The sequence below is a fragment of the Phyllobates terribilis genome, unplaced genomic scaffold, assembly GCF_046119375.1.
Source record: "Phyllobates terribilis strain yellow unplaced genomic scaffold, ASM4611937v1 Scaffold_11__3_contigs__length_659146591, whole genome shotgun sequence".
Lineage (NCBI taxonomy): Eukaryota > Metazoa > Chordata > Amphibia > Anura > Dendrobatidae > Phyllobates > Phyllobates terribilis.
In genome coordinates this window covers 214,923,299-214,945,068 of record NW_027362771.1, presented here as the reverse complement: position 1 = coordinate 214,945,068, position 21,770 = coordinate 214,923,299, and the positions used below count along the sequence as shown (strand labels likewise).

The 21,770-nt window shown below is 43.8% G+C and overlaps 1 protein-coding gene across 2 annotated transcripts in view; it reads right to left on the bottom strand.

Moving 5' to 3' along the window:
- TMEM117 (transmembrane protein 117) overlaps nucleotides 1–21,440 on the bottom strand; it is a 472,767-nt gene extending 451,327 nt beyond the window's left edge. The window contains exons 1-2 of one of the 2 annotated variants that reach the window (XM_073652038.1): nucleotides 21,026–21,440; nucleotides 1,766–2,062 (exon numbers count right to left, since the gene is read on the bottom strand). In XM_073652038.1, coding sequence (XP_073508139.1) covers nucleotides 1,766–2,039 — 274 coding nt within the window. In that variant the 5' untranslated portion in view covers nucleotides 2,040–2,062; nucleotides 21,026–21,440. Of the gene's footprint in view, nucleotides 1–1,765; nucleotides 2,063–18,226; nucleotides 18,366–21,025 lie in introns of those variants that run through there. The other variant, XM_073652039.1, reaches the window with a different exon arrangement.
- Between the last annotated feature and the right edge of the window lie 330 nt (nucleotides 21,441–21,770).

Below are 21,770 nucleotides of genomic sequence, written 5' to 3'. Positions count from 1 at the left end.
TACATTCACACTGAAGGCATCAAAACTATGAATTAACACATGTGGAATTATATACTTAACAAAAAAGTGTGAAACTACTGAAAATATGTCTTATATTCTAGGTTCTTCAAAGTAGCCACCTTTTGCTTTGATGACTGCTTTGCACACTCTTGGCATTCTCTTGATGAGCTTCAAGAGGTAGTCACCGGAAATGGTTTTCACTTCACAGGTGTGCCCTGTCAGGTTTAATAAGTGGGATTTCTTGCCTTATAAATGGGGTTGGGACCATCAGTTGTGTTGTGCAGAAGTCAAGTGGATACACAGCTGATAGTCCTACTGAATAGACTGTTAGAATTTCTATTATGGCAAGAAAAAAGCAGCTAAGTAAAGAAAAACGAGTGGCCATCATTACTTTAAGAAATGAAGGTCAGTCAGTCCAAAAAATTGGCCAAACTTTGTAAGTGTCCCCAAGTGCAGTTGCAAAAGCCATCAAGCGCTACAAAGAAACTGGCTCACATGAGAACCGCCCCAGGAAAGTAAGACCAAGAGTCACCTCTGCTTCTGAGGATAAGTTTATCTGAGTCACCAGCCTCAGAAATCGTAGGTTAACAGCAGCTCAGATTAGAGACCAGGTCAATGCCACACAGAGTTCTACCAGCAGACACATCTCTAGAACAACTGTTAAGAGGAGACTTTGTCCAGCAGGCCTTCATGGTAAAATAGCTGCTAGGAAACCACTGCTAAGGAGAGGCAACAAGCAGAAGAGACTTGTTTGGGCTAAAGAACACAAGGAATGGACATTAGACCAGTGGAAATCTGTGCTTTGGTCTGATGAGTCCAAATTTCAGATCTTTGGTTCCAACCACCGTGTCTTTGTGCGACGCAGAAAAGGTGAACGGATGGACTCTACATGCCTGGTTCCCATCGTGAAGCATGGAGGAGGAGGTGTGATGGTGTGGGGGTGCTTTGCTGGTGACACTGTTGGGGATTTATTCAAAATTGAAGGCATACTGAACCAGCATGGCTACCACAGCATCTTGCAGCGGCATGCTATTCCATCCGGTTTGCGTTTAGTTGGACCATCATTTATTTTTCAACAGGACAATGACCCCAAACACACCTCCAGGCTGTGTAAGGGCTATTTGACCAAGAGGGAGAGTGATGGGGTGCTACGCCCGATGACCTGGCCTCCACAGTCACCAGACCTGAACCCAATCGAGATGGTTTGGGGTGAGCTGGACCGCAGAGTGAAGGCAAAAGGGCCAACAAGTGCTAAGCATCTCTGGGAACTCCTTCAAGATGGTTGGAAGACCATTTCCGGTGACTACCTCTTGAAGCTCATCAAGAGAATGCCAAGAGTGTGCAAAGCAGTCATCAAAGCAAAAGGTGGCTACTTTGAAGAACCTAGAATATAAGACATATTTTCAGTTGTTTCACACTTTTTTGTTAAGTATATAATTCCACATGTGTTAATTCATAGTTTTGATGCCTTTAGTGTGAATGTACAATTTTCATAGTCATGAAAATACAGAAAAATCTTTAAATGAGAAGGTGTGTCCAAACTTTTGGTCTGTACTGTATGTATGTGAAGTGTGGGTGTGATGACATGATTATATTTAAATGAATGTTGATTTTTTTTTTTTGTTCAAGAATAAATGTGGGTTGTTGCTCATGGATAAAATAAGACATCTCCTGAAGATAAGCCATAACCCTACTAGAGCAAAAAATAGTATAGACCCCGTCTTATTTATGGAGAAACACGTTAGATATATAGACAGACACTTACCAAACAAGCGTTGATGAAAAAGAAACTTCCCAGCGACCAATCCAACTATGATGGCAACAAGCCAAAGGATGACTTTTAAAAAATTCCAACCTCCTCCTGGGTATTTAGTCATGATGAATGAAAAGCAGTTCCCAACAACGATGACGTTGGCTTCTGTTTGGCTATGAGACACAGGGTCTTCGGCAAATATTAAGAAATTAAAAAATGTCACCAAGTAGGCAATAACTATCCGTGACCAAGGATGCTGGAAATAATAGCGGAAGTCTTTAGCCATCCTTGGCAATCTTCTGTATTGTTCTGAAATAAAAAATAATTACTTTTTAGTACACTTAATCTGACATAGTAACAGAACACATTGAAGGGTATTCTCGAATTGCTGAGTGACCTGATTGAGAAGCGGTGACACAGATTACTTATATTGTCTTCACTACAATCACCAGAAATAGACTGTAGTCTCCTCGGGAAGGAATTAACTGTTCCCACCAATTTAATGTCCTTCTAAATATTCTAAACACAAATTATATTAGTATATAACCTATACACAAACGTAATTGCGCTTTTTAACAATTACATACATGTTCCTTAGAGGAAGGAAATGCTCATGAAAATTAAGTTTCAAATAAAAAAATAAATAAAAATGGTTTGATAAAGGACCAACAAGGTTTGAAATGCAATGCAGAAGGGAAATTCTGTGCACAATGGTGAATTTTTGTGCCATGTGCTGGCTGTTGCCAATGAGCAGCCGACCGCCAGCTGCGCTCTTTACTATTTCGTCATAGATGATGGTGGTCCTTATGAAATATTAAGCTGCCACAAAAATAGCGACCACTGATTGGATTGATGAAACAGCACAAGAGGGTCCATTGAATGTCCTGTCTGCTGCTGTAATAATTACAGATATTTGTAGACATAGCCCCAGATATCAGGGTCCAGGGCAATTTTTTTTTATCTTAATCATGGTTATTTGCTTAAAAAGCAATCCAGAGTAAACCATTTTTCTGCTCCATTTGCTTGTTCTCACTGCAGAATAAAGCCAGATCTGTTCCATATTTCAGCGATAAAAATCCAGAAATTTAAACTGAACGTGGAAAATATTAGCCTCCTTTTCCATTCTGTTGCAGGGTGTTGGTCAAGCTATTCACACTAGGTGTCTGTGAAGAATAGTATTAGTAAATTACAGGCCTGCTATTTAAAACCGTGGTTCTCGGTCAGACATATCACCTATAAGAGTGTTCCAAAATCAGACATTTCTTCCATTTCCATTCTGTTGCAGTGTGTCGGTCAAGTTATTCACACTAGATGTCTGTGAAGAATAGTATTAGTAAATTACAGGCCTGCTATTTAAAACTGTGGTTCTCTGTCAGCCGTATCACATATAACTGCATTACAAAAATCAGCCATTTCTCGTGAACGTGGAAAATTTTGTCCTCCATTATAAATGGGCAAGGTATGTGGCAAGGGTTGGGGAAGTGGACGTGATGGTGATGGTGCATGCAGAGGCCGAGGACGTGGCCGTGGGCAAGCTGAAATTGTGCCACAACAAACACCCACATCTTGTCACTCGATCTTCCTGTCCCAATTACTAGGGGACCGCAGCACACCAGTATTGAACACAGAGCAGTGTCAAAAGGTTGTTGGTTGGATAGCAGATAATGCTTCTAGTTCCGCACCCTGTCTTCCACACGGTCAAGTCTCAGTAGCCGTGAGTCTGGGCCGCATATTCCTCACCCTGATCCTCTATCCTCCCACCATACCGAGTGCTCGGAGACAACTGAACCCACACTTGTACACTCAGAAGAGCTGTTCACTTTTCCATTTGTAGATTCGGGCCTCTCGCCCGGCTAGCTTCAAGCGAGTCAAGAGGAAAATGCGTTTAGTGTAGTGATGCCAAAATATTGAAGCAGCCATGGTCACATGAAGGCGACGGTGGGAAAGTGCAATTACAGTCGCAAGAGGTGGTTGATGATGATTATGATGAGACACAATTGCCAGAAAGTCAGGAGGAGGACCAGGGTGCGGAAGTGGAAGACGAGGTGGTGCATGATATAGTAACTGACCCAACCTGTCAGGAGGACATGCAGAGCACACGGGGGGAGGGAGGCATAGCACCATAACAGGCAGGAAGAAGCAGTGTGGTGGCAGCAGACACTAAGCGGGAAAGCGTTCCTCGTAACGCCAACACAAAGGAAGTTGCCAGTACAACGGTTAAGTCTTCCCGAGTCAGGTTGTTTTTTAGCAGATAACCCCAAAAAGGCCATTTGCACCATCTGCCAGGCCAGTATCAGTAGGGGTAGCAAAACTAGCAGCCTGACCACCACGAGTATTATCAGGCACTTAAGGATTAGAAAAACGTTCCAGCTTCCATTGTGGATAAAAAGAGTTTTTTTTATTTAAGTAATGGCAGTTCCATCTAAAAATGGCTAAAATTTTTTATATGGAACTGCCATTACTTAAATAAAAAAACTCTTTTTATCCACGATGGAAGCTGGAACATTTTTCTAATGCTTGTTTGCAAGCGGTCCCTTGAGATTCCGTGCTCCAGAAACGCCGAGAAGTATAGGTGAGCTGGCTTCTTTTTTCTTCTTATGATTAGGCACATGCCAGCAAAGCACCCGACTAAGTGGACCAAACCCCATGGTCAAGTAACAGTGCCTGCGGGTGACAACACTGCTTATTCCGCTGTTGTGCGTGCACGCCAATCCCCTGTCCATGGCGCATGCCAAGAGGCCTCCCGCCCTGCACCTGTCGTTGCACACTCTCAACTAGCACCGTCAGCAAGCATGTTCACGTCCTTGTCCCAGCGCAGCGTTCAGTTGTCCCTACCCCAGTCCTTGGAACGCAAGCACAAAAATGCAGCCAACGCCCCACAGGCCACACTACTAAATTCACCTACTTCGCGAATGCTTGCGCTCGAAATGTTACCTTTTAGGCACGTGGAGACGGAAGCTTTCTGCAACCTGATGGCGACAGCCGTCCCTCGATACTTGGTCCCCAGCCGCTACTATTTCTCCCAGTGCGCCGTCCCCGCATTACACGACCACCTTTCCCACAACATTAGATATGCCCTCAACAACGAAGTTACTGGGAAAGTTCACCTAACCACGGACACGTGGACAAGTGTTTGTGGGCTGGGTCGGTACATCTCGCTTACGGAACACTGGGTTAATGAAGTGGAAGCCATTGCACAATCGGACCTTGAGACGGAACACGTCCTCCTGACGTCGAGGATTGCTGGCCCTGGGTCAATCAGAGTTGCTCCCACATTCTACAGCTCCTGCACCTCCTCCTTCTCCTCCGAAATGACTACATCAGTCAAAAGCTGGAAGCACTGCAGCAATGCCTCGGCCAAGCGGCAACAGGCTGTGCTGAAGCTAATATGCTTAGGTGACAAACCACACAATGCTGAAGAGTTGTGGACAGCTCTGAAAGAGCAGGCAGATCTGTGGCTGACACTGCTGACCCTACAGTCAGGCATGGTAATGTGTGACAATGACCGGAAGCTGGTGGCGTCTCTGAGACGAGGCTAGCTCACATACGTAACATGCCTGGCCCATGTGCTCAACCTCGTGGTTCAGCGATTTCTGAAAACCTACCTGGATCTGCCAGATCGGCTCGTCAAAGTTCACCGCCTGTGTGCCCATTTTAGAAAGTCAGCAACAGCTTCCGCCGCCCTTGCTGTACTTTAGCAGCGTTTGCAGCTTCCAGGTCACCGACTGATCTGCTATGTCCCCACGCGCTGGAATTCTGCATTGCAGATGTTGGAAAGGATTTGGTAGTAGAAGAGGGCAATTGTTGACTACCAGCATTAACAAGGCCGTCGGTATTCAGGTCAGACTCCACATATAAGACCTCAGGAGTGGACATGGATGTTAGACATATGTACCATCCTCCAAAACTTTGAGGACTCCACCAAGATAAGGAGCGGCGATGACGCCATAATTAGCGTCACAATCCCACTTCTCTGTCTTCTGAAACGCGCTCTGCTCACAATTAAAGAGGATGCATTGCAGAAGGAGCACGATGAGATGGAGCAAGGAACCATACAGGGTAATTATACACAGTCCAGCCTCATCTCATCCAAACGTGGATTGGGTGACAATGAGGAAGAGGAGGAGGAGGAAGAACAGGAGCTAGTTTACTGTGCTATAGATGGTACTACCTGCACAACTGTCATACCGTCTGTTCAGCGTGGATGGCCTCAGGACAGGGAGGAGGAGGAAGAGGAGGAAGATGAGGAGGAGAGCATGGTCAGTCGTCCTCTTGGTGAGGACACAGACGTCTTGCCTCTTTGCAGTCTGGCACACGTTGCTGAGTTTATGTTACACTGCCTTTCCCGTGACCCATCGCGTTGTCCAAATTATGGGTGACAGTCATTATTGGTTGGTGACACTTCTAGACCCATGCTACAAGGAGAACTTTCTGTCTCTTATTCCTGCATAGGACAGGCCTAATAAAATGGGGCAGTATAAGAAGGCCCTGGTTATGGAATTATTAAAAAAAATTCCCATCTGAAAACGCTGGCGGCAGAGGTCACACTTCGTTGGACAACCAAGGAGTACAGGCGAGAGAGACACAAATGCAATCCAGCAGAGGAACGCTGTCAAAGTTATGGGACAGTTTTCTCACACCCTACTATCGCACAAGCCCTGATGTGCCGGGTACTCTCCCAAGGAGGGAAAAGTTGAGGAAGGTGCTGAGTGAGTACTTTGCTGATCGTATCAATGTCCTCCGTGATTCCTCTCTGCCTTATAATTATTGGGTATCCAAGCTGGACACGTGGCATGAACTGGCTCTCTACGCCTTGGAGGTTCTGGCCTGCCCTGCCACTAGCATTTTGTCAGAGCGGGTTTTTAGTGCCACTGGTGGAATTATAACCGATAGGTGCATCCGCCTGTCAACTGAAAATGCTTACTCTTATAAAAATGAACAAGGGCTGGATTGGACCAGACTTCTCAACACCACCGAATGATAGCAGTGTAAGAAACTGAAATAGTGTCTTTTTTTTGGGAGGACTAACTCCTATTCCCATGCACCTCTGTCTTCACACCCAGACATGAGTATACGATTCCTGATTTTGTCTATTTGCTCTTGTCCTCCTCCTTCTCCGCATCCTCATCCTCCACCACATAACCACCATGTGTACCATATGAACATATCTACGTCACTTTCAAGGGACATCGGAGTTCCTCCAAATTTTTGCCAGCTGTTGCTTCACTGCATAGGCAAACAGTATGTGAGACCCTCTCCTTTCTAAAGAGAATATGTCGTTACTGGCCCACCTCTGTGTGTCTTTAAATTGCTGGTGTGGTTTTTCAGAAATTTTGGCAGCTGTTGGACTCGCTACATACCCTATAATTATATAGCAGACCCTCTCCTTTCTAATGGGAACATGTCATACTTGTTACTGTGGCCCAGCATTATGTGTCTTTAAAATGTTAGTGGGGTTTTTCCAAAATTTTGCCAGCCCTTGCAGTCACAGCATGGGCATTACCACTATAGGAGATCCACTCCTTTATAATGGAAACATTTTTTTTACTGAGACCCTCCTCTATATCTCTTCAAAGGGGTACTGGGTTGCGTCCAAATTTTTGGCAGCCCTTGCATATGCTATAACAGTATAGGAGACCCACTTGTTAATAATGGGAACAACAAAGAATAGCCGGTTGATGGCTCTCTAACAATAGCGAGGGCCGACTGCTGACCCTTTATGAATAGTAAGGGCCGACTGGTGGCCCTATAAAAATAGGCTTTGTGACTTTCAGAGTCCCTCCATTATAAGTGAAATAGGATGTGTCTGATGATGTGTCACACACCACATGGCCAGATAAGGTTGTAAAATGTTAAAATGACATTTACTGGTGAATGCATTTGTCTTGGTTGAAAGCAATGCAAAAGTGAACAAAACGCATCAAAAACTCTACGTGTGAACATAGCCCAAGGTGTGAAGGAGCATTTTTGTTTTTGTATATTTATTTTGCCTTATATACAAGTAATTACCCTGGAAAGGATGTTCCTTGACATATTTCCCAGGAAAATCCATTTTGGTTTTGTTTTTTATGTTTTATTGTGAGTCCGTAAAAGTGGCATAATACCTCTGACAACGTTGTTGACAGAAGTGACCTGGGAGTCAGAAATGCTTCCAGGGGTCTTCCCCATGCTGTTCCCATGTCAGTTGAGCACTGTTCCCATCGATTTGGGCAATTTTTAGGCCCTCTGTAAACCGCCCGGGGGAGCGCCCGGAAAAATGCTCGAGTTTCCCATAGACTTACATTGGGCTCGTTACTCGGACCGGGCACCGGAGTATTCCAATTTGCTCGACTCGAACAATGAGTGCCTGAGCATTTTAGTGCTCGCTCATCACTAGTAATAATATGTGCAAGGCCGATAGTCAGTTACATAAGTAATGGTTTATAATTACTAATCAGCCAGCACACAAAGCAACAACTTTTCTATTGCTTGTCAATAAGATCCTACTGGCTGATGGCCATGTGCAAAGCAATAATGCAGTCTGCGATAATCAGGCAGATATATTAGCACATACTGCATTAAAACAACCGCCATGTCCAAAATAAAAAAAAAGATCATCATTATCTGGCAAATAAAAACATTACTCTGGAATACTCACATCACTCGGACAGGCAGCAATGGATCGTAATGACACCAACAATTACTAAGTGAAGCTTATCGTTCTGCCTCTGATCTGACCAATAATACGTAACTATGTATTTTTAATATTATGTGCTCATGAATGATTGCAACATTTGAACATCTTATTAGTAGTGTTGAGCATTCTGATACAGAAATATCGGGTATCGACCGATATTTGCGGTATCAGAGTTCCGATACTGAGTTCCGATACTTTCAGAATATCGAATACCGGAATCGGAAGTTCCCATAATGCCTGCCCTCTGCAGTGTCTCTGAAGGATAAGAAGCTGGATGGCAGCGCTCAGCTTACGGTACTTGTCATTTAGTGTTAAAGGATTTATTAAAAAAAATAATAGTGTTTTCATGCACAGTATCTTTAAAAAAGCCGGCCGGCAATTCAGCATCGGTACCCGAAAATTTATAACAGAAAGAATAGAGCAGCAAACATAGATTAGATAGCTAGAAACATGTCAGTCACATATATAAGAAGTACAGTGATAGTCTTGATTACTGTACTTGTCATTTAGTGTTAAAATAAAGGATTTATTAAAAAAAAAAAATTGGCGTGGGGTTCCCCGTAATTTTAGGCTCTAGCGGAGGTTAAGCAGACGACTGGGGCAGATGTTTGAAGCTTGGGAAGGGGGTAATACCCACGGAGCTTCCCAGGCTACTAATATCAGCCCCCAGTTGAATACCTAGCCTTTACTAGCTATTAAAATGGGGGACCTCAAAAAAATGACGTGGGGTCCCCCCTATTTTAATAGCTACAAAGGCTAGGCAGACAGCTGGGGACTGATATTAATAGCCCAGGAAGGGTGCCATGAATATTGGCCCCCTCCCAGGCTAGAAACACCAGCCGTCAGCCGCCCCAGAAATGGCGCATCCATAGGATGCGCCAATTCTGGCACTTAGCCTCGCTCTTCCCACAGCCCTGTAGCGGTGGCAGTGGGGTAATAGGGCTGGGGTTGATGTCAGCTTATAATGCCAGCTGACATCAAGCCCAGGTTAGTAATGGAGAGGCGTCTATAAGACACCCCCATTACTAACTCCATAGTCAAAGTTTAAAAAAAAAAACACAAACACCCAGAATAAAGTCCTTTAATTGAAATAAACACACAATTCTTTATTGTTCTAAATTAAACTATACTTACCATCACGCCCATTCCAGCTGAAGCCAATGTCTTCTGCAATAAAAGTAAAATAATAAAGCAACATCATCCTTACCTTTCTATGGTTCCCACGACAGCTTCAGTTCTGCTACATTGACATGACAGGCTGGATCGCAACAGAACGCTGCCATCCAGCTTGCCATGCTGCAGAGACCGAGAAGAGCAGGCATGCTTGCGCTCCTCAGTGTCTCGCTGTGACGACATCCAGATGAGCCGAGTTCATGTCCAATGAACTCAGCTCACCTCATGCACGTCACTGACAGCGTGGGAAAATTCTCCTGCTCAAGCGCTGAGCGCAGGAGAATTTTCCCACGCTGTCAGTGACGAGCATGAGAAGGTGTGTCCAAACTTTTGGTCTGTACTGTATGTTTTCAGAAAATACTGCAATTTCTAACCTCCATTAAAAATTTGTCAGTGAAGTAATTGACATCAGTTTGCTGTTCAAAATAGTTACCTACAGGCCAGGTATTTAAAACTGTGGTTTCTCCATCACACGGATCACATATAAGTTCACTCCAAATTCAGTCATTTGTGGTGAGCGTGGAAAAAATTGCCCTCCATTTAAAATGGGCAAGGCACGTGGCAAGGGACGGGGAACTGGACGTGATGGTGATGGTGCATGCAGAGGACAAGGCCGTGGGCAAGCTGAAATTGTGCCACAACAAACACCCACATCTTCTCGCCCGACCTTCCTGTCACAATTCCTAGGGGACCGCAGCACACCACTATTGAACCCAGAGCAGTGTCAAAAGGTTGTTGGTTGAATAGCAGATAATGCTTCCAGTCACTTTGCCACCAACACCACCACCACCCTGTCTTTCACACAGTCAAGTCTCAGTAGCCGTGAGTCTGGACCGCATATTCCTCACCCTGATCCTCCTTCCTCCCACCATGCCGAGTGCCCGGAGACAAATGATCCCACACTTGGACACTCTGAAGAGCTGTTCACTTTTTCATTTATAGATTCGGGCCTATCACCCGGTCCACTTGAAGCGGGGAAAGAGGAGATGGCATGTAGCGATGCCCAAATATTTGAGCAGCCACGGTCACACGAAGGCGACGGTGGGAAAGTGTCACAAGAGGTGGACGATGATGAGACACAATTGCCAGAAAGTCAGGAGGAGGACCAGGGTGCGGAAGTGGAAGACGAGGTGGTGGATGATATAGTAACTGACCCAACCTGTCAGGAGGACATGCAGAGCGAGGACAGCAGCACACAGGGGGAGGGAGGCAGAGCACCCCAACAGGCAGGAAGAAGCAGTGTGGTGGCCGCAGACAGAAGGCAGGCAACCGTTCCCCGTAACACCAACACAAAACAAGTTGCCAGAACAACTGTTAGGTCTTCCCGAGTCTGGTTGTTTTTTAAAGACTCTGCCGAAAACCTCAAAAAGGCCATTTGTACCACCTGCCAGGCCAGCATCAGCAGGGGTGGCAAAACTAGCAGCCTGACCACCACCAGCATGATCAGGCACATGGCAGCAAAGCACCCGACTTTGTGGGCCGAACCCCAGGGTCCAGGTACAGTGTCTGCGGGTGGCACCATTGCTTCTTCCACTGTTGTGCATGCAAGCCAATCCCCTGTCCATGGTGCATGCAAAGATGACTCCTGCCCTGCACCTGTCGTTGCACACTCTCAAGTAGCAGCACGTCCATGTCCTTGTCCCAGCGCAGCGTTCAGTTGTCCATACCCCAGTCCTTGGAACGCAAGCGCAAATACGCAGCCAACACCCCACAGGCCACGCTACTAAATTCTCACATTTCACGACTGCTTGCGCTCGAAATGTTGCCTTTTAGGCTCATGTTGACGGAAGCATTCCGCAACCTGATGGCGGCGTCCGTCCCTCGGTATTCGGTCCCAGCCACCACCATTTCTCCCGATGTGCCGTCCCCGCATTACACAAGCACGTGTCCCAAAACATTAGCCGTGCCCTCAACAACGCAGTTACCGGGAAAGTCCACCTAACCACGGACACGTGGACAAGTGCTTGTGGGCAGGTACAGTACATCTCGCTGACGGCACACTGGTTTAACATAGTGGAAGAAGTGACCCAGTCAGACCTTGGGCCGGAACACGTCCTCCCGACACCAAGGATTGCGGGCCCTAGGTCAATCAGGGTAGCCTCCACCATCTACAGCTCCTACACCTCATTCTCCTCAGCCTCTTCCTCCTCTTCAACCTCCATCTCTGAAATGACCAAATCAGTCACAAGCTGGAAGCACGGCCTCGGCCAAGCGGCAACAGACTGTGCTGAACCTAATATGCTTAGGTGACAAACCACACAATGCTGAAGAGTTGTGGACAGCTCTGAAAGAGCAGGCAGATCTGTGGCTCACACCACTGAACCTACAGCCAGGCATGGTCATGTGTGACATTGGCGGGAACCTGGTGGTGGCTCTGAGGCGAGGTAACACATGTACCATGCCTGGCCCATGTGCTTAACCTCGTGGTTCAGTGGTTTCTCAAATCCTACCCAGAGCTGCCGGATCTGCTTGTTAAAGTATGCCGCCTGTGTGCCCATTTTAGAAAGTCACCTACAGCTTCCGCCACCCTTGCCGTGTTTCAGCAGCGTTTGCAGCTTCCGGCACACTGACTGTTGTGTGATGGCCCCACGCATTCTAACTCTACAAGGCAGATGTTGGAAAGGATTTCTAAACAGAAGAGGGCAGTTGTTGAGTACCAGCATCAACAAGGCCATCTGTATTCAGTTCAGACTCCACACATAAGACCTCAGGAGTGGACATGGATGTTAGACATATGTACCATCCTCCAAAATTTTGAGGATTCCACCAAGATGTTGAGCAGCGATGACGCCATAATTAGCGTCACCATCCCGCTTCTCTGTCTTCTGAAATGCTCTCTGCTCACAATCAAAGAGGATGCATTGCAGGCGGAGCATGATGAGATGGAGCAAGGAACCATACAGGGTGATTACACACAGCCCAGCCTCATCTCATCCCAACGTGGATTGGGGGACAATGAGGAAGAGGAGATGGAGGAAAAACAGGAGCTAGTTTCATGCGCTATAGACGGTACTACCTGAACAGCTGTCATACCGTCTGTTCAGCGTGGATGGCCAGAAGACAGAGAAGAGGAGGAGAGCATGGTCAGTCATCCTCTTGGTGAGGACACGAAAGTCTTGCCTGTTAGTAGTCTGGCACGCATGGCTGAGTTTATGTTCAAAATTTTGGGTGACAGTCATTACTGGTTGGTGACACTTCTAGACCCACGCTACAAGGAGAACTTTAAATCTCTGATTCCTGAGGCGGACAGGTCTGCAAAAAATGGTGCTGTACCAGAAGGCCCTTGTTGCGGAACTATTAAAAAAATTCCCATCTGAAAACGCTGGCGACAGAGGTCACACTTCATTGGACAACCAAGGAGTACAGGCGAGAGAGATACAACTTCAATCCAGCAGAGGCAGGGGAACACTGTCAAAGTTCTGGGAGAATTTTCTCAGCCCCTCCCATCGCACAAGCCCTGAGGCGTGGGGTACTCTCACAAGGAGTGCAAAGTTTGGAAAGATGCTGAGGGAGTACCTTGCGACCGTACCAACGTCCTCCGTGATTCCTCTGTGCCTTATAATTATTGGGTATCCAAGCTGGATACGTGGAATGAACTGGCTCTCTATGCCTTGGAGGTCCTGACGTGCCCTGCCGCCAGTGTTTTATCAGAGCAGGTTTTTAGTGCCGCTGGTGGAATTATAACTGATGAGTGCATCCGCCTGTCAACTGAAAATGCTGAGAGGCTGACTCTTATAAAAATGAACAAGGGCTGGATTGGGCCAGACTTCTCAACACCACCAAATGATAGCAGCATAACAAACTTAAATCCAGTGTCTTTTCTTGGGAGGTGTATTCCCATGCACCTTTTCACACCCAGACATGGTTATACGCTTCCTGATTTTGGCTATTTGCTCTTGTCTTCCTCCTTCTCCTCATCCTCCACCACCATATCACCAGGGTGACCGTGGTCCGTGATGCAACACCCACACATTTTTTTTAAAGGGTGTTTATGATGCCCGTAAAAAAAAAAAAAAAATACAGTATGTTCATTTATACCCCCCCAGGGGTAAATGTTTGTCAGCCCACACACTTAATGCATGGGCATTACAAGTATAGGAGGCTCGCTCCTTTCTAATGGGAATATTTTTTTTTTGAGGCCCTCCTCCAAGTCTCTTCCAAGGGGCATTGGAATGCCTCCCAATTTTTGGCAACCCTTGCATTCACTGCATAGGCAAACACAATGGGAGACCCACTTCCTAATAATGGGAACATTTTTTTATGAGGCCCTCCTCCACGTCTCTTCCAAGGGGCATTGGAGTGCCTCCAAAATTTTTAGCAACCCTTGCATTCACTGCATAGGCAAACACAATGGGAGACCCACTTCCTAATAATGGGAACATTGTTTTCAGGAGGCCCTCCTCTAAGTCTTGGAGGGTATTGGGGTGCATCCAAATTTTCAAAGTGGTATTGGGGTGTGTACAAATTTTGGGCAGCCCTGCCACTCACTGAATACGCAATAACAGTATAGGAGACGCACTCTTTAGTAATGGGAACAATAAAACATAGCCGGCTGATGGCTCTCTAAGAATAGTGAGGGCCAACTGCTGGCCCTTTAAGAATAGTAAAGGCTGCCTGATGGCCCTATAAAAATAGACTTTGTGACTTTCAGAGTCCCTCCTTCAATAATGAAACATGATGTGTCTGATATCTCACACACCACATGGCCAGATAATGCTGTAAAATGTTAAAATGACATTTCCTGGTGAATGCATTTGTCTTGGTTGAAAGCAATGCAAAAGTGAAAAATCGCATCAAAAACGCTACGTGTGAACATAGCCCAAGGTGTGGAGGTGCATTTTTGTTTTTGGTTATTTATTTTGCTTTATATACAAGTCATTACCCTGGAAAGGATGTTCCTTAACATATTTCCCAGGAAAATCCATTTTGGTTTCGTTTTGGTATGTTTTATTGTGAGTCCGTAAAAGTGGCGCAATACCTCTGACAACGTTGCTGACAGAAGTGACCTGGGAGTCAGAAATGCTTCCAGGGGTCTTCCCCATGCTGTTCCCATCGATTTGGGCAATTATTAGGCGCTCTGCAGACCGCCGGGGGGGGGGAGCCGCCTGAAGAATGCTCGAGTTTTCCATAGACTTACATTGGGCTCGTTGCTCGGGTCGAGCACCCAAGCATTCCAATGTGCTCGAACTGAGCATCGAGCATCCGAGCATTTTAGTGCTCGCTCATCACTAATAAAGATATAATATAACAATATGATATAAGTGTCCAAAACATGGACAACTCCTAGATTATGGCAGTAATTAATTAAAAACATGGTCACTATTCCCAGGACATAATGCAAACTCAGCTTAATCCCCATTTTACAAAAATGGGGCAAAAGACAATTGTTAGTTTAATCCCCTAGGTGATAGGCTTTGTAATCCATTCACTTTCTTTTTTAAGTATTTGTTTATTGTGGTCACCTTTCCTTATATTGCACCTAACTACCTCTATCACATTGAATGAAATATCTTTGCTATTACCATGATTGACCCCATTAATGTGTTTAGCTAGAGGGGGTATCTCTTTTATGGCATATGTCGCCCAGATGCTCCCCCACCCTCCGTCAAATCAAATTCATTTTTTTATATTCGTTTTTCTGAAAAAGCAACTTCCACAATTCTTCAAAAGGGGGTACCTGGTCATAATGGACCACCAGCAGTACCTCACTATGTGCAATACTATTTTAAGTGACAAGGATACTTATGAGATATTACCCGGTGACCACTTAACTAAGTATAAAGAAACTCTCACAAGAATTGAGGAAGTTGCTTTTTCAGAAAAACTAATATCAAAAAATGAATTTGATTTTCTTCTTCCACCTTTCCCTCGGACACCAACGTTCTACACTCTTCCCAAAGTGCGTAAAGGTTTTTCCCCTCTAAAAGGTCGCCCAATAGTGTCAGGAACGGATAGTCTCACACAAAATAGTGGTATTTACATTGACCGAATTCTCCGACTGTATGTTTCTACACTTCCCTCATACATTAAAGACAGTACTGATTTCTTGAAAAAACTTGAAAGGGTTTCAGTCGATACCAATGTAATTTTAGCCTCAATAGATGTTGAAACCCTATATAGTAATATACCTCATGATGCGGGCATGTTTGCAGTGGACCATTATTTGAGATCTAGAGCTATTGAATGTGATAAACATAGTCAATTTATCGTCAAACTTCTTGAATTTGTTCTGACCCGCAACTATTTCCTCTTCAATGGGAAATACTTCCACCAGTTCAGGGGTACGGTGATGGGGAGCCCATGTGCCCCCTCGTATGCCAACATCTTCCTGGGCTGGTGGGAGGAAACCCACATTTTTGGAGAGGAAGTATAATGGTGGCACAATAAGATCATGTTGTGGGTCAGATTCATAGAGGATATCTTTGTTTTATGGAATGGTTCAAAGGGAGAACTTATGGATTTTGTGATGAGCATTAACAACAATGAGGTGGGACTTAAGTTTACCTCAGAATCAAATCAGACTATGTTACCTTTTTTGGATTTGGTGGTGATGAAGGATGGGAAGGGATTCTTAAAAACAGTTATGCATCGAAAACCCACAGCTTCAAATAGCCTTTTATGGTTTGATAGTCACCACCCTGTTGCTCTTAAAAAAAGGTATACCTAAAGGGCAGTTTCTCCGTATCCAAAGAAACTGCTCTGAGATGACAGATTTCTATAGACCATCCTCTGATCTCAAACAGAGGTTCGGAGAGAGGGGTTACCCTGCACATTTATTACAGGAAGCATGTGATTTTGCAGGTAACTGCAAGAGAGAGTCTCTGCTGCAAGGAAGAGACAAAAAAGATAGTGGTGTTACCAGATTACTAGGAACGATTGACAACAAAAATGAACAAGTATTTAAGATACTTAGGAAACATTGGGACATTTTGCTATCTTACCCTGATCTGAGGGAATAGTATTTTGGAATCCCCGAGTGTCACCTTTAGAAAAGAACGGTCAATTAGAGATCAGATTGTCCATAGTGTCTATCAAAAAACAAATAGGGGTGCTACGTGGTTGGACAGAAAAATCTGTGGCTTTTTCAGGTGTAATGATTGCAAAATGTGTGATTGGATGACCCCCGAAAAATCCTTTAAAAGGGCTCCTACGGGAAGGACCTTTTTCTTGCGAGATTTTTCCAATTGCAAGACTGAGGGATTGGTCTATAAAGCTACTTGTAAGTGCCCATTTGACTATGTAGGGAAAACAACAAGAGAATTTAGACGGAGGGTGGGGGAGCATCTGGGCGACATATGCCATAAAAGAGATACCCCCCTAGCTAAACACATTAATTGGGTCCATCATGGTAATAGCAAAGATATTTCGTTGAATGTGATGGAGGTAGTTAGGTGCACTATAAGGAAAGGTGACCACAATAAACAAATACTTAAAAAAGAAACTGAATGGATTTTTAGATTACAAAGTCTATCACATAGGAGATTAAACAAACAATTGTCCTTTGCCCCATTTTTGTAAGATGGGGACTGAGCTGAGTTTGCGTTATGTGCTGGGAATGATGACCATGTTTGTAATTAATTACTGCCATAATCTAGGGGTTGTCCATGTTTTGGGCACTCATATCATATTGTAATATTATATCTTTATCTTACCATCTCTTGTTTAGCTAATCCACAAGTATATTTGAACTGATTTTTTATGTCAGAGACTCAGAATACTTCCATGCTTATTATACGTTAAAATCCTGTATCTGATTGGATTTAGAGTATGTTGCATCTGATAATAATCCTTTTGGATGTCTGTATGCTATATTCTTTGCAGTATATCTTTAGGTAACTTTTTGTATGGTTCCTGGTCTCTATGGGGTATATGCTTGTTTGCTTGGTATAGGTGCACATCCGCCACCTATTGATTTGAATACAGGGTTTATGTGCAGTACCCAGCCACTGCCACTATACAGTGCCGCCAACATCAAGAACAGCTGATTGGCGGGGGTAACTGATGTCGCACCCGCACTGATCACACATTGATTTCCTATCCTGAGGATACGTCATATATGTTAAAGTAGTGGACAACCTCTCAAACGTATATGAATAAGGTCACTTTTTGACATACATGGTTTGTTACAGAATTCATTTGGATATCTGCCATAGTTGCTACATAAAAGTATCTTTCTGATGTATCTAAATGTTATGAATGCCTGTCCACAGAAAATAAAACAAAGCTGACCACAGACACAACAAAAAATGATAAAATTGGCAATATTTTTTAACCCATGCACAATAGTTTCAAATAACAAGAAATTATAAAACTGATTCTAATCATGCAAATGATTTCATGCATAAACAAACTTTATCATTCGTAACTATACCATATTATCGAACAGCCGACATATTTACACTTTTACGATAAAAATTATGTATGTATAGCAATTCAAAGGATTTTAATGCATTGTAATAGGGTTTGGTAGGTTTACAGAAATACTGTAATGTTTATGTCCAGATTTATGTATGAACTGATACTATTAGGATAAGTCATGAAGAGCTGTAAAGTCAGGCAGAAAGAAGTAGATCTAAACATGATTAAGGTCTTATTCTCAAGCATCTACTGCACATTATACGTACTTTACCAACCAGCAGTAATCAATTCAACAGCAGTCATTTAAAAGATTTAACCTAATGTTTAAAAAACAAACAAAAAGAAATACTTCACAATAAAGCCGAGTAGAATGCTGCCTTTCCTCAATGTGACCTGGAGACAGAACTTGCCAGACTGGTTTTACACAATGTAAGCACTTTATAGAGAATGGACATACCTGAATATTCTGAGCACATTACAAACAAAGTGTCAAGGTTTGTACTGGTTTATATGCAGTGTGCGGTATTTATTTGTGATGCTGTGTGCGGTATTTTTTTGTGATGCTGTGTGCGGTATTTATATGTGATGCTGTGTGCACTATTTACTTGTGATGCTGTGTGCAGTATTTATTTGTGATGCTGTGTGCGGTATTTATTTGTGATGCTGTGTGCGGTATTTATATGTGATGCTGTGTGCACTATTTACTTGTGATGCTGTGTGCAGTATTTATTTGTGATGCTGTGTGCGGTATTTATTTGTGATGCTGTGTGCGGTATTTATTTGTGATGCTGTGTGCGGTATTTATTTGTGATGCTGTGTGCACTATTTATTTGTGATGCTGTGTGCGGTATTTATTTGTGATGCTGTGTGCAGTATTTATTTGTGATGCTGTGTGCACTATTTATTTGTGATGCTGTGTGCACTATTTATTTGTGATGCTGTGTGCACTATTTATTTGTGATGCTGTGTGCACTATTTATTTGTGATGCTGTGTGCACTATTTATTTGTGATGCTGTGTGCAGTATTTATTTGTGATGCTGTGTGCAGTATTTATTTGTGATGCTGTGTGCAGAATTTATTTGTGATGCTGTGTGCAGTATTTATTTGTGATGCTGTGTGCAGTATTTATTTGTGATGCTGTGTGCAGTATTTATTTGTGATGCTGTGTGCTGTATTTATTTGAGATGCTGTGTGCAGAATTTATTTGTGATGCTGTCTGTTGCATTTATTTGTGATGTTGTGTGCAGTATTTATTTTTGATGTTCTCTGCAGTATTTGTGATGCTGTGTGCCGTATTTATTTGTGATGCTGTGTGCCGTATTTATTTGTGATGCTGTGTGCCGTATTTATTTGTGACGCTGTGTTCGGTATTTATTTGTGATGCTGTGTGCCGAATTTATTTGTGATGCTGTCTGTTGCATTTATTTGTGATGTTGTGTGCAGTATTTATTTGTGATGTTGTGTGCGGTATTTATTTTTGATGTTCTCTGCTGTATTTGTGATGCTGTGTGCGGTATTTATTTGATTTGTTGTGTGCGGTATTTATTTGATTTGTTGTGTGCGGTATTTATTTGTGATGCTGTGTGCTGTATTTATTTGTGATGCTGTGGGCGGTATTTATTTGTGATGCTGTGTGCCGTATTTATTTGTGATGCTGTGTGCCGTATTTATTTGTGATGCTGTGTGCCGTATTTATTTGTGATGCTGTGTGCCGTATTTATTTGTGATGCTGTGTGCCGTATTTATTTGTGATGCTGTGTGCCGTATTTATTTGTGATGCTGTGTGCGGTATTTATTTGTGATGCTGTGTGCGGTATTTATTTTTGATGTTCTCTGCTGTATTTGTGATGCTGTGTGCGGTATTTATTTGATTTGTTGTGTGCGGTATTTATTTGATTTGTTGTGTGCGGTATTTATTTGTGATGCTGTGTGCTGTATTTATTTGTGATGCTGTGGGCGGTATTTATTTGTGATGCTGTGTGCCGTATTTATTTGTGATGCTGTGTGCCGTATTTATTTGTGATGCTGTGTGCCGTATTTCTTTGTGATGCTGTGTGCCGTATTTCTTTGTGATGCTGTGTGCTGTATTTATTTGTGATGCTGTGTGCGGTATTTATTTGTTATGCTGTGTGCGGTATTTATTTGTGATGCTGTGTGCGGTATTTATTTGTGATGCTGTGTGCAGTATTTGTGATGCTGTGCGCGGTATTCATTTGTGATGTGGGCGGTATTTATTTGTGATGCTGTGGGCGGTATTTATTTGTGATGCTGTGTGCCGTATTTATTTGTGATGCTGTGTGCCGTATTTCTTTGTGATGCTGTGTGCCGTATTTCTTTGTGATGCTGTGTGCTGTATTTATTTGTGATGCTGTGTGCGGTATTTATTTGTTATGCTGTGTGCGGTATTTATTTGTGATGCTGTGTGCGGTATTTATTTGTGATGCTGTGTGCAGTATTTGTGATGCTGTGCGCGGTATTCATTTGTGATGTGGGCGGTATTTATTTGTGATGCTGTGTGCGGTATTTATTTGTGATGCTGTGTGCTGTATTCATTTGTGATGCTGTGTGCGGTATTTATTTGTGATGCTGTGTGCTGTATTTATTTGTGATGCTGTGTATGGTATTTATTTGTGATATGAGCGGTATTTATTTGTGATGCTCTGTGCGGTATTTATTTGCGATGTGGGCGGTATTTATTTGTGATGCTGTGTGCGGTATTTATTTGTGATGCTCTGTGCAGTAGTTGTATGCATAGCCACAATATAATTTGGTCTCTTACTCTCTATATAAATATGACTTATTAATAAACCAGTCACTGTTTGAAACTTGTGTTTCTGAAATAAGGTATATAACCCCCAACATATCCCTTCATTACATGTAGCAGAGTCAGGTCCCAGCTAAAGCCATGTTTATGCTTTCCATCATTTATTTCCTAGGGGTGGGCTGCAGTCTGCCCCCACCATGTGCCTGTAGCATACCTCCTGACACCCCCATGACACCGGCTGGGGGATTAGTGCTATGCTGAGATTGGGGCTCAGACCTGGTAGCAGAGGCCATCACTTACCAGCCTGATACACACTGCTCTAGTCATGAATCCTGCAGGAGAGCTTCCAGGGCATTGCTTCAGCTTCCAGGAATAGCCATGCAGACCCCATGCCCACGCCCTCCACGTCCAGGCTGCCAGCGCTCCATTCACTCCTGTGCAGTGTGCGTCCTCTGGGTGACAGCTCCCGACAGCCATTCATTGCAGCAATGCGAGGAGGCATCAGGGTGAGTATTACATCACAGCACTGATGTGGGGGCACAGTGGGCACTTGGCAGCCATTAGACTCCTATGCATTACGTCATATGTTATGTAAATAATGCTGATTACCCGCACAGGACAGGCATTGGGCTCCTGAAGGGGTTAAAAGGCTGAGCTGATTACAGCTGATCGGTGTCAGTGTGTGCAGGGTCTATTGTGTCTGGCAGCAGGATTTGTGCTCTTCCAGGGGGCAGGAGGGGTTTACATAAGATGTGGACCCCAAGCCTAGAAATGGGACCTATAGGGTCTGACCTGCCAGGTTTTACTGTGAAATGTATCCACCAAGGGAAAAATCTTCCTGAAAAGCAAGCAGGCCCTTATATGTACCCTTCTTCCATCTATAGGATCTGCTTCCCTTTAAATAAATAGATTGTTTTCATTAATGTGCCTTTTATATACAATAATATAGCCAGGTATATCTGCCAAACTCAGTTGAAGACTACGGTGAAGAGCAGCAGTATCATGAAACACGTGCTGAATATAGGAATTTGCCAAGGCAACAGGT